The sequence below is a fragment of the Microcaecilia unicolor genome, chromosome 3, assembly GCF_901765095.1.
Source record: "Microcaecilia unicolor chromosome 3, aMicUni1.1, whole genome shotgun sequence".
Taxonomy (NCBI): Eukaryota; Metazoa; Chordata; class Amphibia; order Gymnophiona; family Siphonopidae; genus Microcaecilia; species Microcaecilia unicolor.
Genome location: NC_044033.1, coordinates 331,321,818 through 331,349,621, shown reverse-complemented (window position 1 = coordinate 331,349,621; position 27,804 = coordinate 331,321,818). Strand labels below are relative to the sequence as shown.

Below are 27,804 nucleotides of genomic sequence, written 5' to 3'. Positions count from 1 at the left end.
CTTGTAGAGGGGCATCAACACCTCCTTTCTTCTGCTGGTTATACCCCTCTCTATGCAGCCTAGCATCCTTCTGGCCACGGCCGTCGCCTTGTCACATTGCTTCTTCACCTTTAGAACCTCAGACACCAACTCCCCAAGGTCTCTCTCCTGAGTGGAGCTAACTAATCTCTCCCCTTCTATCCGGTATCTTTCTTTTGGGTTTCTACACCCCAAGTGTATCACTCTACACTTCTTGGCATTAAATTTTAACTTGGCCCTTTTTTAAAAAGAAACCCTAGTATCTTTATATCCTAACTATCCACTTTGCTGATCTCAATTTTGCTGACACATTTTCTTAATAAATTGTGAATTGTGCTCAGTAATTGGTGCATTGCATTTGACCAAATTTCTTTGATCCATAATGTCACCTTCCACCCATCATTGCACAGATACCCTTCCTGCCTGCCATTATTTTGTTTTATTCTGCTTTAACATATTCTTAAATATGTATATATTTTCATGTATGCTAAGAATAAATAACACACTTAACTTAATCTGATGAATACGATCTCTCACTATGGGCTGATGGTATTCAATGTGATGGATTTGCGTAACGTTGATTCTCTTAGCTTGAAATTATATGCTCGATCACTCCATTTTGGTCTTGTGCAGCGCTGTTTTTCTTTCAATGTACCACCTTCCTCTTAAACTGTCTTCAGACTTTAAAAGGTGAAAAATACTTTATCCTCAACATGGACATGTTTCGCTATGAATAGCTTCTTCAGGAGGATTCAACGTCCTGAAGGGATGAGTGACTCCATTCCAGAGACATTGACTATATTTCATCAACAGCTAAAACTCCCTCCACAATTCTTATTAGTAGGGAAATTAGATCACTTATATCCACTTGTTCAAGGGAATAGTTTTCTGTTATATAAGGCTAGTGTAGTGACAAAATGTATGTCACAAAACTGGAGCTTTGATCATTCACCATATTTTTCACAATGGTGTAATGCTTTTCCTGCTTTAATAATATGGGGGGCCCAAGATGCTTGCCATACTGTGAAACGCAAAAAATGGTTTTGGACAATATGGGAATCATAAATACAGAATCTTTCTCCACGTGCACGTAGTATGATCCTTAACGAACTACAATTATAGGTATTAGTAAGAACACTCGTATGATCAATTTGATTGGAGAGAGAGGGTGGTAATGGGGGGGATGGGATCCAGGAGATTGGTAGATAGGAGGTTGGGTGATGTGAGATGTGATGTTGGGTAGTGGAGAGCCATTAGAGTCAGAGCTCTCTACTCCCTTGATTGTATTGTCTTCTATTTGGGGAGAGGGGTATATTGCTCTTGTTGAAATACAGTTTTGCCGGTTTGACGTTCTGTCATTGTAACCTTCTCTAAAAAGATTTGTATTTACATCCATATAGAGGGTAGAGAAAGATTATAGGTAGGGGATGGGGGATAAAATTGTAAAAGCTTTGATGACAGACTTTATCATGCTGTTTTTATTGTGTACACTTTGATACTTGAATCATTGTACACCTATATTGTTGGATGTGTTTCTTTTGAACTGTCATCAATAAAAATGCTGAAACATTAAAAAAAAAATACAGTGGAGCCCAATATTCAGAAAATGCTGAGCTCCTAAATTTATAGGCTCCTAAATTTGTGCCCTGTTTTCAGCCAAATTTAGGAACATAATTTTTCAGATGAAAATTCATTTTAATTTAGGGGCTTAAAAGTTATGCTTATAATTTTGGGTATGTTATTCTTTTGCCTAGATTTATGAGCCTGGTACTGAAAATCAGTGCTAAGCTCCTAACTTCCTCCCCACTAAAACTGCCCCTGATGCCACCTACCTTTTATGCTCCTAAAGTTAAGAGTTCAGTGAAATTCACTCAACCTTAGCAAATGTTCAAAGAGGCCAGTTTATTAGACTTTTTTTTCTTTTGTGTACACTTTTTTCATACTTTTGCGTCTTTTTGTAAGAGTGTTCTATGCACCATTTTTCTGTTTTACAGTTGTAATTTTCTTGTAACATATATTTGCAATCATCAATTTTTAAAAAATTGGGTTTGAAATCAAAAAATGATTTTTGAATTTAAAATCCTATCTCTTTTTCCTCTTAGACTTCTTTTATTGTTGATGAAGTAAGCCTTATCATTAAAGAGGTAAGTGGTGATTTTGTTTTCGCCATATCGACTTTCCTCAAGTTACTAAACAAATTCATAAAGCCCTACCTGTTTTAAGTTAAGTAATGCAGTTTTGTCCACTTCCAGTGTCTGACATTCTTCGTTGCGGCAATTCTGTAACAGGCAGCCAAAATTTAATTCTCCGAGGACAAGCAAAGGGTATTCCCACATGTGGGTGACATCAATTTACAGAACCCGGTGCAGAAACACTGCCCAGCGTAATGTTTCTTTTAAGAGCTCGAGGCAACACTCCCATTGCATGCGTGATGCTTTTCATTCACGGTGAAGGGAAGACACGTCTGAAGCAGCTCCTCTCAGCGATATATGTTTTCCAGTTCTTCTGGTGCCTTCCCTCAGGTGGTAATTTAATATTTTTTTCTTCCGGATCTAACTCCTTTATTTTATTTTGTAGTCCTTATCATCTTAGTTACTTTTTCCCTGACTTTAAGTTGTTTTTTTTTTTTTTTTGGGGGGGGGGGGGGGGTTGGCTCATTGGGCCTTCTTAGACCTGAGCATCGGTTGGGTACACCCATTATTTTATGAGGTGATATTTCCCTCTTTTTTTCAATCATCATTGAGTCATTGATTTAGCCACAGCTGTTTTTCCTTCCATGCCATCAAAGGTTCCCAGTGGCTCTAAGCACTGTGCACGGTGCAGTCGGACCATCTCTGGAGCTGACACACATTCCTGGTGTATAATCATAATCATCTAAACTGGATTCGCTCTTCTTTGAACCTTTTCTAATTCCGCTACATCTTTTTTTAGATATAGCAACCAGAACTGAATGCAGTAACCAAGGTGAGGTCGCACCATGGAGCGATACAGAGGCATAGTATTCTCGGTCTTATTTACAATCCCTTTCCTAATAATTCCTAGCATCCCGTTTGCTTTTTTGGCCGCCACCGCACACTGAGCAGAAGATTTCAGCATATTGTCTACAATGACACCTAGATCTTTTTCTTGGGTGCTGACCCCCAAGGTGGACCCTAACATCAGGTAACTTATGTTTCGGATTATTTGCCCCAATGTGTATCACTTTGCATTTGTCCACATTACAATTCATCTGCCATTTGGATGCCTGATCTTCCTGCAATTTTTCACAGACCGCATGTGTTTTAAGGACCTTGAATAGTTTTGTGTCATCTGCAAATGTAATCATCTCACTCATCGTTCCGATTTCCATATTATTTATAATTCAGCTACAGTAGATTTCCTTTTCGGTCCTGTGGAACAGTCTTTGGCGTCTCGCCGGGCATTGATGTTGACATCGGCCCATGCAGTAACGTGCTCAGCATCGGGAGAGGAAGCTTTCCCAGAGTCTGAGGGTAGGGCTGTATCTTGGCACCCTTCAGGGCGTGGCATGGTCTCACTGAGCTGGGGCAGGCACAGAGTTACTCAGTCCATCCAGAGTACTGATCTGGACCGTTCATGGGAGTCAGAGGAGGATCCATATTACTTCTTGGAGGAGGAGTCATACGGTATCCTTTCTGACCTCTCCCCTCCACAAGAGAGAAGTAATCCCCACCTGAGAGTCTCTCTTTTGCTAGATTTGTCAAGGAGATGGCTACTGCCGTCCCATTTAAGTTGGAGTCAGAGAAGGAGCACAGAGCAGAGATGTTATTTGTCCTAGAGTATGACTCTCCTCCCAAGGGAAGGGGTCACGGTTCTGCTGCATCCTATCTTGAACACACACCGATGAAGAACTGGGAATCTCCCTTCTCAGTGCAGGTTGTGTCAAAGAATGTTGATACACAATATTATATCCAGAAGGCTCCTGGATTCGAAAAGGCGCAACTGCCTCACCATTCCTTCGTAGGTTCCAGGCCTCATGCCTTGCCTCCCCTAGGTAGATAGGCCTGGATTCTGGACTTGGAAGCTTTATCAGGCCTGTATGCTCATTGCCTGCATCCAGATGTGCCAGCTCTATATGAGCATTAACTTGAAGTTTCTGACACGCAACATGCTTAGTCTCATGTACTCTCTCCCTTAGTAGCAAGCCACAGAGCTTTGCCAGTTAGTCAAAAAGCAGCTGGAATGCAGAACATATCTGGTAAGGGGTACATATGACACATTTGATATTGCGTCCAGACTCTCTGCCATGGGTATGGGAAGTCGTAGACTTATGGCTACATGTCTGTGACCTGGAACCAGCGATTCAAAAGAGATTGGCGGACATACCTTCCCAAGGTGATAATCTTTTGGGGACAAGATGGAGAAGGTCACTGACTTCATTAAAAAGCATACTGACACTAACCAGTTCCTTGTCTCAGCAGCATCAAACTGCATCCTCCTCTTCTAAGAGGCTCTTAAATGGCCCTAGGCCAGTGGTTCCGAAACCTGATCCTGGAGGCTCCCCAGCCAGTCAGGTTTTCAGGATATCCACAATGAATATTAATGAGATAGATTTGCATGAAGTGGAGGCAGTGCATGCAAATTTCTCTCTTGAATATTCATGGTGGATATCCTGAAAATGTGACTGGCTGGGGTGCCTCCAGGGCCAGGTTTGGGAAACACTGCCCTAGGCAGGGTGATATCTCCCGTTGGGGCGCCCCCTTCTGGCCCTAGGGATTAGGCTTTTACCCTCTGCTCTGGGATGCCTCTCCTCTACCTTTTTGGGCTAACCACAATGAAACACAAACTAAAGACCATTCAGTAAGATGCAGGTTCTTTAATATGTCCAAACTAAACAGCATATAACAGAATGTCACGCTCCTCACCTCTGTAGCGGGCCCGACGTTCTCTTCGGTGGCGCTGTGCTGGACCGACGCTTCTCTTGGTGGTGCGGTGCTTGCGCCGATGTTGCTGGTGTTGCCCGCTGTTCACACCAGTGCCGTGCGCACGCCAATGTCTTTCCTCCGGCGCTCCATCTTGCAGGCTGCTCTGGGCCATGGCCCTGCCTCCTTGCTCCGTGGGGATTGGCCTCCGCAAGCAGCCTCCTGCTCTACTTTCCCTCACTTCCATTGGCCTATGACAGCTCTCCTCCCAGCTGGTTCCTGCTGACATCTCACTAGTGCCTTGAGCAAGATACCTAATCTAACAGTTGATTCAGTCAGACAGCTCTGCAGAATTTTTTGGGAGTCTAGAACCCAATTCCACTCTTCAAAGCCCATTTCTCTTTTGTTCCAGGCTGCACTTTCACAATCAGTATGTATATAGTTTCAGGTTAATTGACTTCTAAGTGTCAACATTTCTGTTGCCCTAGCATTGTTGTTTTTGGTGATCCTGGTAGCTAGGCGATTCCTACCTGTGAAAATACCTCTTGCCTACTTGTCCTCAGAGAAAGTGAAGTTACTTACCTGTAGCAGTTGTTCTCCAAGGGCAGAAGGCCATGTATTCTCACACCCCCTCACTCCTCCCCTAGGAGTTGTCTTCCATAAGCTATGTCATCTTACTGGGGGACCCGCGCTTGCTGTCAAGTGGGAATGCATGCATGGTGGCATGCTGCCAGAACTTTCTTTGTTATATGCTCTAGGCAGAGTCTACACCGGGCTCTGTTAGAAGATGTCTCACACATGTGAGAATACTTGGCTTGCTGTCCTCAGAGAACACCTGCTACAGGTGAGTAACTTCACTGTACCAAATTTCTCAGGTTGCAAGCTTGTTATATATGAACACTTAGGCACATAACTGTTGTTATAAAATGCTGGTATTAACTGGCATTAAAGTATCTAAATGTAGGCATGCACGTTTACACACATAACTTACAGTATTCTGTAAGTTTCCATGGCTCTCTCCTGTGAATGCACCTTGCAATTATGCACTAGGGAGGTAATTCTGTAACTTAGCACCTCAGTTTAGGTGCTAGAATGGGGCGCATTTAGAACCAATTCTGTAATTCAAGGAATGCCTTAGCTGTTAGTTTGAAGCTATTTTTATTGGTAAGCAAACAACAATAGAGCAATGTATACAATGTTCAAGTATATCAAGAAACAAATGCTCTAAACAACCATACGTATATGTAAGTACATAAGTATTGCCCACTGGGACAGACCAAAGGTCCATCAAGCCCAGTATCCTGTTTCCAACAGTGGCCAATCCAGGTCACAAATACCTGTCAAGGTCTCGAAAAAGTTCAATACATTCTATTCTGCTTATTCCAGAAATTGGTTAGAAGATAGAAAACAGAGAGTAGGGTTAAATGGTCAGTATTCTCAATGGGGAAGGGTAGTTAGGGGTCTGTGCTGGGACTGCTGCTTTTTAACATATTTATAAATGACCTAGAGATGGGGGTTACTAGTGAGGTAATTAAATTTGCTGACGACACAATGTTATTCAAAGTAGTTAAATCGTGGGAGGAGTGTGAAAAAATTACAAGAGGACCTTACGAGATTGGGAGCTTCCTTCACCTTACTTTTTAACCATGCCAGCTGTCGTTTGGTCTTCCTCCCTCCTTTTTTAATACATGGAATATATTTAGCCTGGGCTTCCAGGATGGTGTTTTTGAACAGCATCCATGCCTGATGTAAATTTTTGACCCTCGCAGCCGCTCCTCTAAGTTTTTTTTTCACCGTTCATCTCATTTTATCATAGTCTCCTTTTTGAAAGTTAAACACTAACGTATTGGATTTCCTGTTTATACTTACTCCAAAGCTAATATGAAATCTGATCATATTATGATCACTGTTATCAAGTGGCCATATCACCATTACCTCCCACACCAGATCATGCGCTCTACTGAGGACTAGGTTTAGAATTTTTCCTCCTCTTGTTGGCTGCTGTACCAGCTGCTCCATAAAGCAGTCCTTGATTTTAAAGAAATGCTGTGCCCACTGTAAAGGGAACTCACCATCCCATTGCTGTTTCATCAAATTGGAAGACTTTTGAAGATTCAAATGGAATCCCGTGTAGTCTCCATATTCCCTCTGGAGTTTCAGAAGTGTAGCTAGCAAGTGCTGCAGGTTAACTAAATGAACAAAAAGGTCATTGGCAAAAGCCGCCACTGTAAACCTTCTATTTCTGAGTGAGAATGAATCTCCCTAATCAGAGGGTCCAATGTCAAAATAAACAGTAAGGGTGAAAGCGGACAACCCTGTCGCATTCCTCTGCCCACCACAACTGTATCAGATCTAAGGCCTTTGATCAAGATTGTAGCTTGAGGCATAGTATAAAGCATTTTGATCAGGGAGAGAAATCTTCCAGGGACACCATAGGTGTGGAGAATGGCATACATAAAGTCCCAGTGAAGTTTTTCGAATACCTTCTCGGCATCGAAACTAATTAACAGAGACGGTCTACTCATATGTGGCCGATATTTCAACGAAACCAGAATATGCCTTAGGTTTTTAAGAGGTTGTTCTACCTTTACCAAACCCAATTTGGGAGTCATGAATCACCGAGGGTAGCACTTTGGCCTATTAGTCATAACTTTAGCCAATTTTTAACCACTTAATTTAAAAGTGAAATAGGGCAATCAGATTCCGGGACATCAGGTTCCTTGCCCAGTTTAGGAAAGACAATTGAGATGGGTAGGCAACAGTTCCGTATCCCCAGCCACACCTGAGCCAGAATTCCCACCACATCCTCACTCAGAATCTTACAAAATTCAGCCCGGAAGCCGTCAGGTCCCACGGTCTTAGTATGTGAGCTTTGCCAAATAGCCCACTCCACTTCATCAGGAGTAATCAGAGCATTAAGCATGTCACTATCCTCCCAAGTAAGTCAGGGCAGATCTAAATTATTCAAGTAGAGCTCACCTGGTAGTCCCTTATCCGCTGGTGGATTTAGTATTGACCAATCGAGCAAGTAATTTGCCAGCCTTGCTACCATGCTCGTATAAACAATATTTATAAAAAGCTTGAGACTTACAACATAGTAACATAGTAGATGTCAGCAGATAAAAGACCTGTGCAGTCCATCCAGTCTGCCCAACAAGATAAACTCATATATTTATTTATTTAGATTTTGCTCACTCCTTTTCAGTAGTAGCTCAAGGTGAGTTACATTCAGGTACACTGGATATTCTCTGTCCCAGGAGGGCTCACAATCTAAGTTTGTACCTGAGGCAATGGAGGGTTAAGTGACTTGCCCAAGATCACAAGGAGCAGCAGCGGGATTTGAACTGACCACCTCTAGATTGCAAGACTGGTGCTCTACCCACTAGGCCACTCCTCCACTCCATATATTGTCACCAGGTCCCCCTTCCAGTAGTGCAGCCTGGGCTACTCCTGCTTAGCTCTCCGCTCGTTACCTCTGGGAAACACACATCTACCAGGCTCCAGCTCACACGTTCCTCCAGAGAGTGAGGGAGGAAGGGAGCCTCCTCCCGCTGTGTACGGGAGCATCCTTAATCGTTACAAGATGGTACCTTCACACTTGTTCTTTCCAGGTTATAGGAAGATTTATTGGGATTCCAAAACACAAAAGTTCACCAATACACAGGTTCAACAGCCCCAATACAAAACCAGGAAAAGATAAGGAAAAAGGAAAAAACATTTCTCTCCAGGGATTCCCCCAAAACGCCCCCTGTTCATCAGTTCATAATTTCAGTCAAAAAAAAAAAAAGGTAAGCCGCACCCGTCCTTCCTGCGGGGCGTATCTTTTGGTGTATTCAAAACTCAAACATTCAGTTATTCACAGTTCCAACCTGACAGCAGTGTCCACATTCCCCTATTGCTTCTCCCTCTCACTGGCTCTGAGCCGGCCCCACAGACTCTTCCAAGGGCCCTTGAGCTGGGAAAAAAGGCAGCTGCCACTGCTTGCAATTTACATCTTCCTGGAGTCTGGGCTAGAGTAGAAGTGTCCATAAGTTCTCCACAGCTCCCTCTCTCTTGGCTTTCAGGTGCCCACTCCATAAAATCCCCCCCTCCAGGTTCTGCCAGCTGACTCCCCTTCTCCTGATGAGTATCCATTAACCAATCATCTTCCACCTCCTCTGCACCTGGGGCCTTCCAGTCCTCTTTTCCCTCCTTCTTCAAAAGCCTCTCCCCTCCCAAGATCTCTGGGAGTTGTAGTCCCACTTCCCTCCTTCAGCATCAGTGAACCCCTGCCTTCTAGGGACTCCACCCTCAGGGTACTGAGCCTTCTGGGACCTGTAGTGAAGATTCCCCAGGGGTTGTAGGGCCCTTCTACCACCTCCCCCGACTCCTACCTCAAGCTCCCCTGGAGGGTTCTCACAATATATATATATACAGTATATAGTATGTATACCTGTTCTTGATTTATCCTTTTGATACTTCCTGGGAGTGTATTTATTCAACTTTCATTTGGTACACTATTAACTCTCATAATATCAAACCAGATATTTTATTTTTTGTTATAACATATAACCATAAGTTAAAATTAATGTTCTTCTAAAATTGTGTAATGTGCTCAGAAACTATTTAGTAGTTATCCTACATTGGGAGTGTGTTTAAAATGTTCCATTCCAAATGCCTCTTATAAACATTGTGTATGGGAATGTCCTCAAATACAAAATGTATCGGTGGTAGTTCATAATAGTTACTCCCATATATACAATTGGGAGATAGCTTCTGGCTTCACAAACTTAGTAACACTGAAACAGAGAATTTAGGCTCTTAGGTAGAAAGCTCAAATCCAAAACCTCTAGGGTAGCATTTTCTGAAATGTTACCTGTTCCACGCACAGGGCCCAAGAGACAGGCAGAGCTCCGGAGTCTCAATGCGTGGATGAGATGATAGTGCAGGGAGGAGGCTTTTAGCTTTGTTAGGAATTGGTCTGGGGAAGGGGGAGCCTGTTCCGAAAGGATGGGCTCCACCTTAACCAGGGTGGGACCAGGCTGCTGGCATCGGCATTTAAAAAGGAGATAGAGCAGCTTTTAAACTAGAAAGGGGGGGGGGGGAAGGATGACAGTCGCTCAAAAGCGCATGGTTCTGCATAAGGTATCTTTCAAAGATATCACCAAAACAGGGACGATAGGATATCCTAATAGTGAGGTTTCAAAAGAGACTGTAGTAGATCAGGTGTCCTTAAATAAAAATAAAAATCAGACAAAAGATTGCAAATTAATACTGTCAAGTACTAAGCTTGATGTAAATAGAAACAACAAACATAGTTTGAAATGTCTATATGCGAATGCCAGGAGCCTAAGAAATAAGATGGGAGAGTTAGAATATATTGCACTTAATGAAAAATTAGATATAATAGGCATCTCTGAGACCTGGTGGAAGGAGGATAATCAGTGGGACCCTGTCATTCTGGGGTACAAATTATATCGTAGTGATAGGGTGGATTGAATTGGTGGAGGGGTAGCATTGTATATTAACGAGAGTCTTGAATCAAATAGATTGAAAATTTTTCAGGAAACAAAACACTTCTTGGAATCACTGTGGATTGAAATTCCTTGTGTAAAGGGGAAAAGGATAGTGATAGGAGTGTACTACCATCCGCCTGGCCAGGATGAACAGACGGATGCAGAAATGTTAAAGGAAATTAGGGACGCAAACAAACTGGGCAACACAATAATAGGTGATTTCAATTACCCCGATATTGACTGGGGCACGCTAAGGAGGTAAAATTCCTTGATGAAATCAAGGACAGCTTTATGGAGCAGCTGGTACAGGAGCTGACGAGAGAAGAGAAAATTCTAGACCTAGTCTTTAGTGGAGCGCATGATCTGGTGCGGGAGGTAATGGTGCTGGGGCCACTTGATAACAGTGATCATAATATGATCGGATTTGATATTAGCTTTGAAGTAAGTATACATAGGAAATCAAATACGTTAGCGTTTAACTTTAAAAAAGGAGATTTTGATAAAATGAGAAGAATGGCGAAAACAAAACTTAGAGGAGCGGCTGTGAGGTTCAAAAATTTACATCAGGCATGGATGCTGTTCAAAAACACCATACTGGAAGCCCTGGCCAAATATATTCCGCGTATTAAAAAAAGAGGATGGAAGACCAAATGACAGCCGGCGTGGTTAAAAAGTGAGGTGAAAGAAGCTATTAGAGCTAAAAGAAAATCCTTCAGAAAATGGAAGAAGGAACCGACTCAAAATAATAAGAAACAGCATAAGGAATGTCAAGTCAAATGCAAAGCGCTGATAAGGAAGGCTAAGAGGGACTTCAAAAAAAAGATTGCGTTGGAGGCAAAACACATAGTAAAAATTTTTTTTAGGTATATTAAAAGCAGGAAGCCAGCAAAAGAATCGGTTGGACCGCTAGGTGACCGAGGAGTAAAAGGGGCAATCAGGGAAGACAAAGCCGATTTTTAAAAAAGGTTCCAGAGAAGATCCGAGAAATTATAGACTGGTGAGTGTGACGTTGGTGCTGGGCAAAATGGTAGAGACAATTATTAAGAACAAAATTTACAGAGCATATTGAAAAGCACAAATCGGGAGATGGCCGGCGATTTCTTAAAAGAGGCGAAATCTGTATAATCGAAAGCGGCATTTTTGACAGCATTGCCGCTTTCCCGTCGCGTTGCTGGTGAAAGTTCAAGGGGGCGTGTCGGTAGATTAGCGAAGGCGGGACATGGGCGGGTATGTGCGTGGCTACCAGATGGCTGGCTTTCACCGATAATGGAAAAAAAAGTGGCGTTAAGCAGTATTTCGCCGGATAAACCCATGGTCCTTTTATTTTCACGACCAAGCATCAAAAAGGTGCCCCAACTGACCAGGGACCTCCCCATACTCCCCCAGTGGTAACCAACCCCCTTCCATACTAAAAAAATAAAACTAAAAACCTTTTTTGCCAGCCTGTATGCCAGCCTCAAATGCCGTACCCACCTCCATGACAGCAGAATGTGTTGTATCCTCCGAAAGCCTTTCCCTGGTTGCGATGTGGCTCTCGGGTGAGTGTGACACCTTTTATGTTAGGTGCCCTGCAGAGTCACATTAGCAATGCATTGTGGTGGGTGTAGGGTACTGGGCTCTACTCCCATGGTGCTTTTCCCCCCTGCTAACTGGGTCAGAGTGTGCCCTGTTTTTTTTCCCGTTGTAGTCCATGCAGTAGTGGCCATTTTTGTAAGCCAGTTTTAGTTCCCTTTCCTGTGTTACCCACGTTAGAGAACGTAGTTCTTACCTTGAATGGTGCTGAAAGAGGGCATTGTACACCATTGTGCCAGCTCTGACCTACTGCTAATCTTAGTACCAGGGGACTCTTTGCCAGTGGGGCACAACCTCTGATCTGCAGTTAACTGTGAGTAAACGTGCTTATTTCAAGAAAGGACTTTTCCAGAGAGATTAGTCTTCAGGTGTGAACTGGTGTGCCAAATTTATACAGCAGCAATAAGTCCTAGACGCTGTGTGCAGGTCCCTGGAGCAAATTTAGTGGGTGCAGTGCATTTGTGGGTAGTGGGTTTGGGGGGCTCAGCTCCCAAAGTAAGGGAGCTATGCACGTGGGAGCTTTTCTGAAGTCCACCGCAGTGACCCCTAGGGTGGCTGGTTGGTGTCCTGGCATGTCAGGGGGGCCAGTGCACTAAAAATGCTGGCTCCTCCCACGGCCAAATGCCTTGAATTTGGCCGGGGTTTGAGATGGCCAACATAACTTTCCATTATCGCTGAAAAACAAACCCAGCCATCTCAAACCCAGCAAACTCCACGGCATTTGGCTGGGCTAAACCATATTATCAACAAAAAAGATGGCTGGCCATCTTTTTCGATAATACGGTTCCAGCCAGCTGTAGCGCCGCCGCCAACATAGATCGCCGGCGACGTTCAATTATGCCCCTCAATGTCAACATGGATTTAGTGAAGGGAAATCTTGCCTCACCAATCTACTACATTTTTTTTGAAGGGTTGAAGAAACGTGGATAAAGGTTGATATTGTGTATCTGGATTTTCAGAAGGCGTTTGACAAAGTACCTCATGAAAGACTCCAGAGGAAATTGGAGAGTCATGGGATAGGAGGTAGTGTTCTATTGTGGATTAAAAACTGGTTAAAAGATAGAAAACAGAGTGTAGGGTTAAATGGTCAGTATTCTCAATGGAGAAGGGTAGTTAGTGGGGTTCCCCAGGGGTCTGTGCTGTGACCGCTGCTTTTTAACATATTTATAAATGGCTTAGAGATGGGAGTAACTAGTGAGGTAATTAAATTTGCTGATGACACAAAGTTATTCAAAGTCGTTAAATCGCGGGAGGATTGTGAAAAATTACAAGAGGACCTTCTGAGGCTGGGAGACTGGGTGTCTAAATGGCAGATGATGTTTAATGTAAGCAACTGCAAAGTGATGCATGTGGGAAAGAGGAACCCGAATTATAGCTAAGTCATGCAAGGTTCCATGTTAGGAGTCACAGACCAAGAAAGGGCTCTAGGTGTCGTAGTTGATGATACGTTGAAACCTTCTGCTCCGTGTACTGCTGCGGCTAAGAAAGCAAATAGCATGTTAGGTATTATTAGGAAAGGAATGGGAAACAAAAATGAGGATGTTATAATGCCTTTGTATCGCTCCATGGTGCGACCGCACCTCGAATATTGTGTTCATTTCTGGTCGCCGCATCTCAAAAAAGATATAGTGGAATTAGAAAAGGTGCAAAGAAGGGTGACGAAAATGATAAAGGGGATGGGATGATTTCCCTATGAGAAAAGGCTAAAACGGCTAGGGCTCTTCAGCTTGGAGAAAAGGCGGCTGAGGCGAGATATGATAGAGGTCTATAAAATAATGAGTGGAATTGAACGGGTAGATGTGAAGCGTCTGTTTACACTTTCCAAAAATACTAGGACTAGGGGGCATGCGATGAAGCTACAATGTAGTAAATTTAAAACGAATCGGAAAAAATGTTTCTTCACTCAACGTGTAATTAAACTCTGGAATTCGTTGCCAGAGAATGTGGTAAAGGTGGTTAGCTTAGCGGAGTTTTAAAAAGGTTTAGATGGCTTCCTAAAGGAAAAGTCCATGGACCATTATTAAATGGACTTGGGGAAAATCCACTATTTCTGGAATAAGCAATATAAAATGTTTTGTACTTTTTGGGGGATCTTGCCAGGTATTTGTGACCTGAATTGGCCACTGTAGGAAACAGGATGCTGGGCTTGATGGACCTTTGGTCTTTCCCAGTATGGCAATACTTATGTACTTACGTATATGTACTTATATGGTTTCTGTGCTGTTGGTATGGGAGTTCTGAGCATTGGCCCAACAGAGACAATGACTTTTCATCTAAGCTTCTATCTATTCATCTAAGCTTCTATCTAGCTTTAAAACATGCACTAAATTTATCAATTTTAACCTCCAATGCTCTTTTCCTCAAGTTTTAACACAAATTTCCTGGTAAGCAAATACTTACAATTCCCAAGCGGTATCATCTGTCTGAGCACTTGCTTCAGGATAACAATTTAAATAAGTCAAAAATTAGTATCTATGAATATGAATATGTGAATACAAGAAAGTGATTGTGGTGATGGTGACACACCCTGGCAGAATTAAGATTCAAAAATAACAAACAAAACAAGGGTCTATCAATATGATTACAAAGCAAATCACACCCAAAATTCACTTCTTAACTCAAAGGCACTAAGGGGTCCTTTTACAAAGGCGCGCTAACATTTTTAGTTTGCGCTAAAATTATGCGTGCGCTAAATGCTAGAGATGCCCATATATTCCTATGAGCATCTATAGCGTTTAGCACGTGGTAATCATTAGCTACCACGCCTTTGTAAAAGGACCCCAACTACATAAGTTTTATGTTTGTTTGTTTGTTTTAAATCCAGCATTTTTTTCTTGTAATTGAATTTTGTCCGAAATGCCACTAAATTCTTCAGACTCACAATGCTTCGATTTTTCTTTTATTTTCTTATGAATGGGCCCTTTTACTAAGGTGCGCTAAGCCCTAATCTTCCGGATTCTATATAGCGCACCTAGAGATCTGTGCCAAAATCCAGGCATATTCTATAACAAAGCGAGTAACATAACTGGCTTAAGCTAATCAGCGTTGATAACAGCACTTAACAAGAAATAATGAGCACTAATTGGCAATAATTAGAATTTACGCACACAACTCGCTAAGCGTATTCTGTAATGCAGTATGCCTAACTTCTAATGTGCACAGGCAAAAAGGGGTGTGGTTATGGGTGTTCTGAAATTTTCGCACATTGTTATAGAATATGGCCCTCTGTGCCTACATCTGCGTGCTGGAATTTACGCCATGTTATTATTCGTATAAATGGAGGCACATAGTTTTAGACACTGGTATATCAGCTAAGGGTATTCTGTATACCATGCCTAAATCTAGGCGCTGCTTATAGAATATGCTTAAGTAGAAATGTTTTCCACACATTTTTTTTAGGCATCATATATAGAATCTGGCCCAGTGCAGGCTTAACTCGCCGAAGAAGGCTTACCACAGGATGCATTAAAGTGTCTTGTGGTAATTTTCTCTTTTGCGTGCACTAATCACATGAAATGTTTCCTGTTTATTTTGTTGAAGGGGCATGACAAGGATAGGGAATGGGTGTGGAAGTGTTGACCAGCTAGCACATTCACATTATCAGGCGCTAACTGGTGAACCCAGGAGCCATTAAGTGCTCCCATGCTCATATTTTTGCCAGACCCCCCACGCTAATGGAAAAAGTAGTGCAAGACTGGCAAAAAGAAAAGGTGCTATTTTATAGCTGCAGTAAAAGTGGGCTCAGCGTGTGGGAAAGTCTAGTATTAGGATGAGCAAAGCTTTTTTTTTTTAACCGCAGCTTAGTAAAAAGGCCCTGAAATTATGAAATACAAACTATAAATTAACATTGAATTAACTTTGTTAGATGTGGCACTGACCTTTGCACACATTTTTAGGCAATAGAAAATACAATTGGTGGTAGTGCTTACCAACAGAATAGAGTAAACCATTGGAGTACGAGTGTAGTAGAAGCAACTCTGAGTCAACTAGCAAAACTGGAAAAGCCTTTCAAGTATATTGGTAAGTGTTTCCTAGTTTCTCTGAGGACAAGCAGGACACAATATACTCACATAGAGGTGATGCAATCTGATGGAGCCCTGCACAGAGAACTTCCCAGCAACTGTTCTAGAAGCCTTTGGAAGACTGCACCACACGTGCATTTCTAGCAAGAGTCATTTAAATTCGGTTTGCACTTCAGTAAGCACAGCTGTGGATCTGTATTCCTCTGCCTATGCTGTCACGTAGGTGGTGCAGGACAACAGTGAAGTAACTATATGGTTCAAGAATCAACATCAAGAGATCAGTCCAAACACCAGGGTAAGATGCTCCCAAATCAAACTTTATTTGGACCCTACACGGTCTGTGTTTCAGCTTTAGAAAGCCTTCATCAGGGGTCGATCAGTGAGTGCACAATGTCTCTTGATTAGGGTAGGTATACTATCTCACACCAACAGGTACCTGTTGGTGTGAGATAGTATACCTACCGTAATCAAGAGACATTTGCTCATGCGCTCCATCGTCAGTATACAATTGTGCACTCACTGATTGACCCCTGATAAAGGCTTTCTAAAGCCGAAACACGGACCGTGTAGGGTCCAAATAAAATTTGATTTGGGAGCATCTTACCCTGGTGTTTGGACTGATCTCTTGAAGTTGGTTTCTTTTCCACTTTCTTTTGTGTTGTTGTATTATTTGTGGAAATTGTGAACCCCTTTTGTTTTTTTGCAGTTCAAGAATCAACATCTCATACTGAATACTGATAAGACACTGGCCAATTGTATTACAGGCTCACTATCTCCTCCATTGATCAGCCCTATCCTATATGACAGGCAGTTCACCACAGTCTCTTCATTTAAGTACCTAGGGATCATCATTGATTCCGCATTATCTTTTGCTCCCCAAATTTCACATGTTCTTAAGACTGGGTTTTATTTCTTGGGTCAGTTGAGATCAGTTCGAAACATGGCTAACACTGACTCATTTTGCTCCTTTTTTTAAATTAAGTTAAATTTATTTATTTATGTTATTACAACTCTCATGAGAAATAATTCAGAAATGGGAAATAAAATCTTAAAGAAATAACAATATTGTCAAAATTGAGCACAAATATAAACTATACAAACTTCGTCCAACATATTTAAGTAATTTGGATCCAAGGTGATAGGAAATTATACAAATAATTATTAAAAGAAATCTAAATTATTGCAACCCATCAGGCTTTTTCCACCCTGTCTTACAGTGTGCTCCTGTGACTTAAACAATGATATTTACCTCCTCATTAGCTAACAAAAATTATTTTAGCTGCTTAGGATCAAAAAATTGAAATGGTTTAGATTGAAATAATACCCGACATACACAAGGAAATTTAAGTACAAAATCAGCGCCCAGGGCCAAAGTCCTTGGACGAAGAATCAAAAAGGCCTTACGCTTTTTCTGCGTTTCTCTAGAAAGATCAGGAAAAATTCTAACTTTAGATCCCAAAAACTGTGAATCTAAATGTCGAAAAGAAAGTCTCAAAACAGCATCTCAATTCATTTCCAAAGCAAAGGACACTACCATAGTAGTTCTCTGTGTAATCACTTCTAGTGAAGATTCCAAGAAAGATGTAAGGTTCATACCGTCTCCTGCTTGGGCCTGAAAATTCTCATCAACCGGTTTTCTAATAAACTGCAAATACTGTGCTCGAGTTATAGGAGGCAGTGATTCACCCGACATTCCCAAAACTTGAACCAAATATTTCTTTACCATATCTACTGGAGCTGTTAGAGGTGACTTGGGAAAATTGGTTAGTCTCAAATTAAGTCTCCTAGCCTGGTTCTCAAAATATTCCAACCGACGAAAAGTAAAATTCTTCTCTTTAATTGAGGTTAATCCCAAAGATTCCAAAGTCTGAATTTTTGTATCCAGAAGTTTTACTTCAATGGACTGTTGAGCAGTTACCTGTGCTTGAATAAGGACTGCTTCAGACAAAACCTTAATTTCACTTGAGTTTTTAAATGTCACTATTTGTAAAGAGGAGTGCAAATCAAATATCAAGTCCCAGAGTGACTCCATTGTCACTACGGCAGGTTTTTTCAAAACCCCCAAAGAAGTAACAGGAGGGGAAGCATTAATAGTCTGGTTAAGAATACTCTCTAAATGTTGAGGTAAAACTTGTGCTGCAATATGGGTTTCAACCAAGCTGATCTTCTCAGTCTCCCTCGATGCGGGCAAGTTCTTTCCCTGCTCAATCAGCGTCTCAACATTCAGAGCACCAAAGGCAGGACTTGCCATTGCAGCATTTCTTCCTGGCTGTGGGGGAGCCGCACACAAGACAGGGCTCAGAGAAACCCCTTCAACATTGCCAGCTAACATGGAAGCGTCAGCTCCAATAGAAGAAGAGAAAGCTTACATAGGTCCTGACGTCAGTCTAAACCTCTCCAATGTCGTCTGCTGTGGAAGGTGGGCCCCGGTGGGGGTAGAGGGGCGCTCCCTCACCTTCTCTACTATAATAAAACTCACCTCCAACGTTCTGAAGCTGACTCCGTGGCTTCAGTGAAGGGTTCGTAAGGGTTCGAAAGATCGTAAAGTCTGTCACATCTCTCTCTGCCCCGCCCTTGCGTCAAAACATGATGACGTCGAAGGCGGCGGACCTATCAGAGGGAACCGCGTCAAAACGTCATGACGCGAGGGCGGGGCACAGACAGGTATGACAGACTAATGAATGCGAAACCTTCAATGAAGCCACGGTGTCAGCTTCACAACATTGCAGGTGCGTTTTAGCGCATCAAACCCCCCCCCCCCCCGGCCACAGACGACCCTCCTGCCGCCAACCCAACGTCGACCCCCTCGGTGCATCACCCCCCCACACCAAGGGCACATCAACCCCCTCGCCACAGGAGGCAGCGGGAACAATGATTCTTTGTAAACGTGCAGCGGCTCACTCCCCAACCAACCCTCCAAACATTTAAAGCGCCAGGTACGGCCCTCACTTCACCATTTTCCTCTCTGGATCTCGGCCGCATGCTGCGTTTTCGCAGGCTTATGTTCTGGCACTGGCAGACACCTGGTGATAGCGCTGCAGGAACCGGCACTAACACACTGCACAGGCTGCTTGCAGCAGAATCCACGTTCTGTTTGCATGCAGAAACAGCATCACTGTCACTCACACCCACATACTCCCCTCCCACCCCCCCTTAATACACAAAATGCAAAATCAACATCTCTATCTCTCACTCAGACACACACACACACTCCCCCCAAACACCTCCACAACATCATACACAAACTCTGCCACATGAATCAAGATCTGTCTCTCACTCACACCCACACACTCCCCCCCACAATAAATACACAGGCTGTACCATGGAGAATCAACATCTCTCACTCACACAACCCCCCCCCCCCCCCCCCACCAAGAACATACATACACTCTGCCGTGGACAGACAGCATCTCTCTATCTCGCTCACATACACAAACTCTACCAAGGAAATTCAACATATCTCTCTGACTCACACACAGACACATACACAAACTCTGCCGTGGTAAATCAAGATCTCTGTCTCTCACACCCACACACTCCCCCCCCCCCCCCAATAAATACACAACCTCTAACATGCAGAATCAGCATTTCTCACTCACACCCACAACCAACACAAAGAAAAAACAGAAAAACAACAAAAAAGATATTACACATAATACAACAATGTAAATTATTCATTAGCATGAAAACACATTTCTCCTAACAATCCCTTTCAAAACATTAATTGCAGGAAGCCAATACTTTACTTGCGCCCGTTTCATTGGTTTCAGAAACTGGCCTTTTTTCCTAGTTTCCTCATAATTTGAGGAATAAAGAGCCGTTCCAAGAAACGATTCAGTGTTTGTTTGAGCGCGTCCGTATCAATAACACACTACAGCACCATCTTGAATCCTCACTTTGCTCCTTATTCTATGCTTACATTAATTTACAATACAACTACTGTAGCGTTGCTTATGCAGGGATTACTTAATGCACCTTCAGATGCTCCAAAACACTGTGGCCCGGATCATCTGCCATGCCACCTACCTTGATCATGTCACACCTCTTCTATAACACCTTCATTGGCTACCGATTGAATATAGAATTAAAATAAGGATCCTCACTTTGACACACAAGGCCCTCTACACTACCACTCCATCTTACTTAGCATCGCTGACCATTCCCTACAAACCATCTTGGACCCTTTGATCTTTAACTGATAACAGGTTAGTCTTATCACATCCTTCCAAAGCAAGGTGGGAATCTTCTGCTTTTTATTTTCTGTCTCCTGCTTTATAGAATTCTCTTCCACGACATCTCAGGCTGGAGAGATCATATTCTCTCTTTCAGGTCTCTCTTAAGAGCTATCTTTTTCAGTTTGCATTTAATGCCTAATGCTTTCTGGTTGGTTCCTGAGATGAGAAGAGAAAACTCGTGTTATTTGATAATTTGAGTGTGCCTCTTTCCTTGTACACTTGGTGGTCAACTGGCTCTTTCTTATTAATTTATGGAGTTCTTTTTCCTTCTTTACTAATTTGAATTGTAAACCTCTGCAATTTGTCTGCAGCGAGAGGTGGTATAGTAAACCAATAAACTATAAACGATTTACATCTCTCTTGAGATGGGGCGGGATCAGAAAGTACCTCATAAGACTCCTCCCCATACTCAGACTGGGCTGATTTGAGTCTGTGCCTGCCTTGACTCAGTGGAACAATATCTATGTCTCAAGGAAGGCTGTGGTACAGCCCTACCCTCAGACTCCGGGGAAGCTTCCTTCCCCGAAATTGAGAGCGGTACTGAATGTGTCAATGTTGATACCCTTGGAGGTGCTGGTGTCAGATCTATGCACAGGCATGGATGGAGCCTCAGGAAGAATTTGGGGCTGATCTGCATCTGGCGCAAACACCCTTGATGCCTGAGCGGTTTGCAGCTCCTCCCTGAGCATTGCTCAGAAATGCTTATTGAAGGTAGGCATTGGCAAAGGCGGGGAGCCAGGAGAGAGGCAGCCTATGAAGGCTTTGGTGCCAAACCGGTAGCAGAGACCTGACTGCCCAGAAATTTGTGCACCAACACCTCTACCAAAGAGGGGGAGCACTCCTTTCATGCTGGCTCTTCTTGGGTACCAGCAATGTGAATGCCCCAGTGCTTCTAGCATGGTACATCAATGAGGATTGTGCTTATGCTTCTTGGGCTTCCCCCGATGCTCAACATCACGGACCTTTGGTGCTGACCAGGATGACATCGAACCCGTATATGCCCATACTCTCGGCATCCGATGTTGAGAGAGGTGGAGAGCTTCTCGATGCCAATGCACACATGATGGATGTTGAAGTCTTGCCAGCCATCGAGGTTGATACTTCCAGTGCTGAAGTCGATGCACCGATCATCGTGGAGCCAAAATTTCTCTCTTATTGGACCTGCTGCGCTTTCTGTGTTCTCAACTGCATTTTCAAACAGAGATTACAAGAGTTAGTCTCTGGTTAGTACCAAGGCACCCGATACACCAAGAATGCGAATCTGTCACAGAAATCACTTCATTACGTTGGGCACATATTTTGAAGCCACTGGAGGTCTTCTGGGACATAGAGAAAAGAATCTCAGCCAAATTAAACAACTCAACTGTAAACAATAAAAAAGGGTGCTCCAGCCTAAATGGGCCTTGTAACTCTCGAAAAACAAAATCTTAAGAGATTGGGTGGCGGAGCTGGTGGTGGGAGGTGGGGCTAGTGGTTGGGAGGCATGGCTAGTGCTGAGCAGGCTTCTACTATCTGTGCCCTGAAAATGGCAGATACAAATCAAAGTCAGGTATACACATAAAGTAGCACAGATGAGTTTATCTTGTTGGGCAGACTAGATGGACCATACAGGTCTTTCTCTGCTGTCATCTACTATGTTACTATATGTTAGATGAAAAACTACTAAAATTAAAGGGAAACAAAATTAAGAAACAAAATGCTCAAAAAAGGGGCAAAAATACCCACACAAGAAGGCATGTAGATATCTGGGTGGCTGTGGATGTGAGGATAGCATAATCACTTACCTTCCTGGAGCGAAGGTGGCGGACCTCACGCCAGGGGCGTAGCCAGACCTCGTGGTAGGAGGGGGCCAGAGCCCAACGTGGGAGGGCACATTTTGGTCTCTAACCCCCGCCAGCTGCAGCACCACCAACAAGCCTAAGAAACAAGATGGGAGAGTTAGAATATATGGCACTAAATGAAAAATTAGATATAGTAGACATCTGTGAGACCTGGTGGATGGAGGATAACCAGTGGGACACTCTCATAGCAGGGTACAAATTATATCGTAGTGATAGGGTGAATTGAATTGGTGGAGGAGTAGCACTATATGTTAAGGAGGGCCTTGAATCAAATAGATTGCAATTCTGCAGGACACAAAACCATCTTGGAATCCCTATGGTTTGAAATTCCGTGTGTAAAAGGGAAAAGGATAGTGATAGGCATATACTACTGTCCACCTGGCCAGGATGAACAGATGGATGTAGAAATGTTATCAGAAATTAGGGAGGGTAACAAACTGGGGAACACAATAATAATGGGTGATTTCAATTACCCTGATGTTGACTGAGTAAATGTAACATCAGGTTATGCTAGGGAGGTAAAATTCCTTGACGAAATCAAGGACTCCTTTATGGAGCAGTTGGTACAGAAGCTAACAAGAGAGAGAAAAATTCTAGACCTAGTCCTTAGTAGAGCGCATGAGCTGGTGCAGGGGGTAATGATGCTGGGGCCTCTTGATAACAGTGATCATAATATGATCAGATTTGATATTGACTCTGGAGTAAGTTGTAGATGTAAATAAACAACTCTTATCGGAAAACAATTCCCCACAGGTTATTTATTCCAAGGTTCCTAGCTCAGCCTAGGGGAATATTATACAGAACCTTGCTTCTGGCACCTCGCCAGGTCTGTCCTGTTAGAGAAGAGAAACCATGTCACAGATGATATATATATATATATTATTTATTAGAGGTAAGAAAATCTCAACCTCGATCCAGGACAAAATCTCAGCCTGCTTGTCTGACATTGCTGCTTGGATGTCTCAACGCCATCTAAAGCTCAACATGACCAAAATGGAACTTCTCATTTTTCCCCCTAAACCCACCTCCCCTCTCCTCCCTTTCTCTATCTCTATTAATGGCTCTCACATCCTCCCTGTCTCCTCGGCTTGTAACCTTGGAGTCATCTTTGATTCTTCTGTCTCCTTCTCTGCCCATATTCAACAGATCGCCAAAACCTGTCGCTTCTTTATCTACAATATTTGCAAAATTTGCCCCTTCCTTTCTGAATACACTGCCAGAACCCTTATCCACACCTTTGTCACCTCTCGCTTGGACTATTGCAATTTACTTCTCACTGGTCTTCTGCTCAGCTATCTCTCTCCTCTCCAATCTGTCCAAAATTCTGCGGCACGACTTGTTTTCCGCCAGAATCGTTAGACCCACACTAGTCCGCTCCTCATGTCAATTCACTGGCTCCCTGTCCGCTTCCGCATTCAGTTTAAACTTCTCGTACTGACCTTTAAATGCATCCACTCTGCAGCCCCCCATTACCTCTCCGCTCTCATCTCTCCCTACATTCCTCCCTGTGAACTCCGCTCACTGGACAAGTCTCTCTTGTCGTCCTCCTTCTCCTCCACTGCTAACTCCAGGCTTCGCTCCTTTTCTCTCGCGGCACCTTATGCCTGGAATAGACTTCCTGGACCTATACAGTGGTGGAAATAAGTATTTGATCCCTTGCTGATTTTGTAAGTTTGCCCACTGACAAAGACATGAGCAGCCCATAATTGAAGGGTAGGTTATTGGTAACAGTGAGAGATAGCACATCACAAATTAAATCCGGAAAATCACATTGTGGAAAGTATATGAATTTATTTGCATTCTGCAGAGGGAAATAAGTATTTGATCCCCCACCAACCAGTAAGAGATCTGGCCCCTACAGACCAGGTAGATGCTCCAAATCAACTCGTTACCTGCATGACAGACAGCTGTCGGCAATGGTCACCTGTATGAAAGACACCTGTCCACAGACTCAGTGAATCAGTCAGACTCTAACCTCTACAAAATGGCCAAGAGCAAGGAGCTGTCTAAGGATGTCAGGGACAAGATCATACACCTGCACAAGGCTGGAATGGGCTACAAAACCATCAGTAAGACGCTGGGCGAGAAGGAGACAACTGTTGGTGCCATAGTAAGAAAGTGGAAGAAGTACAAAATGACTGTCAATCGACAAAGATCTGGGGCTCCACGCAAAATCTCACCTCATGGGGTATCCTTGATCATGAGGAAGGTTAGAAATCAGCCTACAACTACAAGGGGGGAACTTGTCAATGATCTCAAGGCAGCTGGGACCACTGTCACCACGAAAACCATTGGTAACACATTACGACATAACGGATTGCAATCCTGCAGTGCCCGCAAGGTCCCCCTGCTCTGGAAGGCACATGTGACGGCCCGTCTGAAGTTTGCCAGTGAACACCTGGATGATGCCGAGAGTGATTGGGAGAAGGTGCTGTGGTCAGATGAGACAAAAATTGAGCTCTTTGGCATGAACTCAACTCGCCGTGTTTGGAGGAAGAGAAATGCTGCCTATGACCCAAAGAACACTGTCCCCACTGTCAAGCATGGAGGTGGAAATGTTATGTTTTGGGGGCCTTTCTCTGCTAAGGGCACAGGACTACTTCACCGCATCAATGGGAGAATGGATGGGGCCATGTACCGTACAATTCTGAGTGACAACCTCCTTCCCTCCGCCAGGGCCTTAAAAATGGGTCGTGGCTGGGTCTTCCAGCACGACAATGACCCAAAACATACAGCCAAGGCAACAAAGGAGTGGCTCAGGAAGAAGCACATTAGGGTCATGGAGTGGCCTAGCCAGTCACCAGACCTTAATCCCATTGAAAACTTATGGAGGGAGCTGAAGCTGCGAGTTGCCAAGCGACAGCCCAGAACTCTTAATGATTTAGAGATGATCTGCAAAGAGGAGTGGACCAAAATTCCTCCTGACATGTGTGCAAACCTCATCATCAACTACAGAAGACGTCTGACCGCTGTGCTTGCCAACAAGGGTTTTGCCACCAAGTATTAGGTCTTGTTTGCCAGAGGGATTAAATACTTATTTCCCTCTGCAGAATGCAAATAAATTCATATACTTTCCACAATGTGATTTTCCGGATTTAATTTGTGATGTGCTATCTCTCACTGTTACCAATAACCTACCCTTCAATTATGGGCTGCTCATGTCTTTGTCAGTGGGCAAACTTACAAAATCAGCAAGGGATCAAATACTTATTTCCACCACTGTACGTCTAGCTCCATCTCTACCTGTTTTCAAATCTATGCTGAAAACCCACCTTTTCACTGCTGCTTTTAGCTCCTAGCCACAATTGCCCTCCCCTTGTCCCTTCCTCCCTTCTCACCCATTACTTCCCTCACCCGTAACTGTCTTGTCTGTCTGTATTATTTAGATTGTAAGCTCTTTTGAGCAGGGACTGTCTCTTTGTATCAGGTGTTCAGCGCTGCATGCGTCTGGTAGCGCTATACAAATGCTAATAATAATAAGATACAAATATAGAAACTCTGGCAAAGCTTTAGCTGAATACAAAATTACTGGCTGATAAAATTACAAACTATATTGTCACACTACACACTCTGTCCTTACCGGTTGCTAGGTAAATTGCACAACTGATTGGTAATGCTACAACTATGTTACGAGGTAGTACAGTTATTAGCAGCTTATCTCCTGACCATGGTTATGACTATAAACCAGTCTTTTGCTCAGGTAATCACCGCTCACTAAACCCAGACTAATAGGAAATACATCACTGTATCTCTCACCAGGCTGACCTTCGTGGCAGTCTCTCAGGAGTTGGCACAGGACACTTCCCAGACTCAAGCTGAGTTTTCCAGCAAGTCTTGGTCTGAGATAGGACAGGTACTCTGCAGCAGACAAGGAGGGCACAGGTCACTCCATGCAGGTACAGCTGAACCAATGATACTTCCTCCGGATACACAGTTCACCAGACGATGGACCTTATCAGGTCTCTCTGGTCTTCCTTCCAGTATCCACCTTCTTCCAAGGATTCCGACTAACTGATTTCTCCTTGTTCCCGCTTTTCCCAGTACCTCTCGGTCAGGTGACTGCAAGAACCCAATCTGGATCTTCCTCAGCTCACTGCATGTCAAGAAGGGTCCGTTGTTCTTGACCTTCAAGTTGTTACATTTTGGTATGCATTTTCTGTTTCTCACCCGGTTTGCTGGAGCCATGTCTCACTCCCTTTCAGCTTCTTAGGGAGATAAAGGGGGGCTGGTTTGCCCACAGCATGCCCTTAGATGTTACATGACTGCTAGTGATTTTCCAGAAAGCTGAATTAGCTCAATCACTGAAGTGCAGGTCATAGGTTGCAGACTCCATCTTGATGTCATAGGATTATACAGGCCAAGACCAGCAAGGCAAGACACAGGGAAATACCCCTACAAAGTACACACAGGAAATCCAATATGTTAGCATTTAACTTTCAAAAAGGAGACTATGATAAAATGAGAAGAACGGTGAAAATTTTACATCAGCATTAGATGCTATTCAAAAATACCATCCTGGAAGCCCAGGCCAGATCTATTCCATGTATTAAAAAAGAAGGAAGGAAGACCAAACGACATCCAGCATGGTTAAAATGTGAAGTGAAGGAAGCTATTAGAGCTAAAAAAAAATCCTTCAGAAAATGGAAAAATGAACCGACTGAAAATAATAAGACACAGCACAAGGAATGTCAAGTCAAATGCAAAGTGCTGATAAGGAAGGCAAAGAGGGACTTTGAAAAAATGATGCGTTGGAGGCAAAAACATATAGTAAAATCTTTTTCAGGTATATTAAAAGCAAAAAGCCAGCAAAAGAATCAGTTGCACCGCTAGAAGACCAAGGGGTAAAAGGGGCACTCAGGGAAGACAAAGCCATAGCATAGAGATTACATGAAGTCTTTGTTTCGGTCTTCACTGAGGAAGATTTGGGAGAGATACTGGTGCCAGAAATGGTATTCAAAGCTGACGAGTCAGAGAAACTGAATGTAATCTCTATAAACCTGGAAGATGTAATGGCAAATTTGACAATCTGAAAAGCAGCAAATCTGGACCGGATGGTATTCATCCCAGAGTACTGACAGAATTGAAAAATGAACTTCAGAACTAGTGTTAGTAATATGTAATTTATCTTTAAAATCAAGCATGGTACGGGAAGATTGGAGGGTGGCCAACATAGAGCTGATTTTTAAAAAAGGTTCCAGAGTTGATCCGGGAAATTATAGACCAGTGAGCCTAATGTCAGTGCCGGGCAAAATGGTAGAGACTATTATAAAGAACAAAATTACAGAGCTTATTCAAAAGCATGGACTAAAGAGACAAAGCCAACATGATCATCAGTCACCCTTGATACGTGGTGCCAGGAGCTCTGGGGCGTCGAAGGATTCAGCACCCAGGAAGCGTCTGCACCGGGAGGATTGCTCTCCCTCCATTCAGGAGGTACTGATGCGCCTTCCTCCAAGCACCCGAGATCCTGCTCCCGCATTGAGCCCTGCAGGTCTGTAACCTATGCCTCAACCAGCACACCAGCTTTTCCTGGTGTTGGCCCTCGATGAACACATCCGGGCCTTGCTTCCAGAGCTACTGGATGGTCTTATGCAGTGGTGTGCATCAGTATCAGGGGATACTTGCGCCTGCCGTACCTCCCCCATGGCCCCCAACCTGTGGTGCAGCCTCCGACGCCAGCGTTGCTTGCAGCCCTGGTGTTGACTGCTACCCAAGCTGGTACCCCCTCGACATCAGTGGAG

At 43.4% G+C, this 27,804-nt stretch overlaps 1 protein-coding gene across 3 annotated transcripts in view; it reads left to right on the top strand.

Annotated features, from left to right (window-relative positions):
- The window catches only part of LOC115466859 (dynein light chain Tctex-type 1-like), a 79,990-nt gene that overhangs the window by 14,701 nt on the left and 37,485 nt on the right, over window positions 1–27,804 (top strand). For all 3 annotated transcript variants that reach the window (XM_030198419.1, XM_030198417.1, XM_030198418.1), the window contains exons 2-3: window positions 2,121–2,162; window positions 15,862–15,985. In XM_030198419.1, coding sequence (XP_030054279.1) covers window positions 2,121–2,162; window positions 15,862–15,985 — 166 coding nt within the window. The remainder of the gene's footprint in view (window positions 1–2,120; window positions 2,163–15,861; window positions 15,986–27,804) is intronic.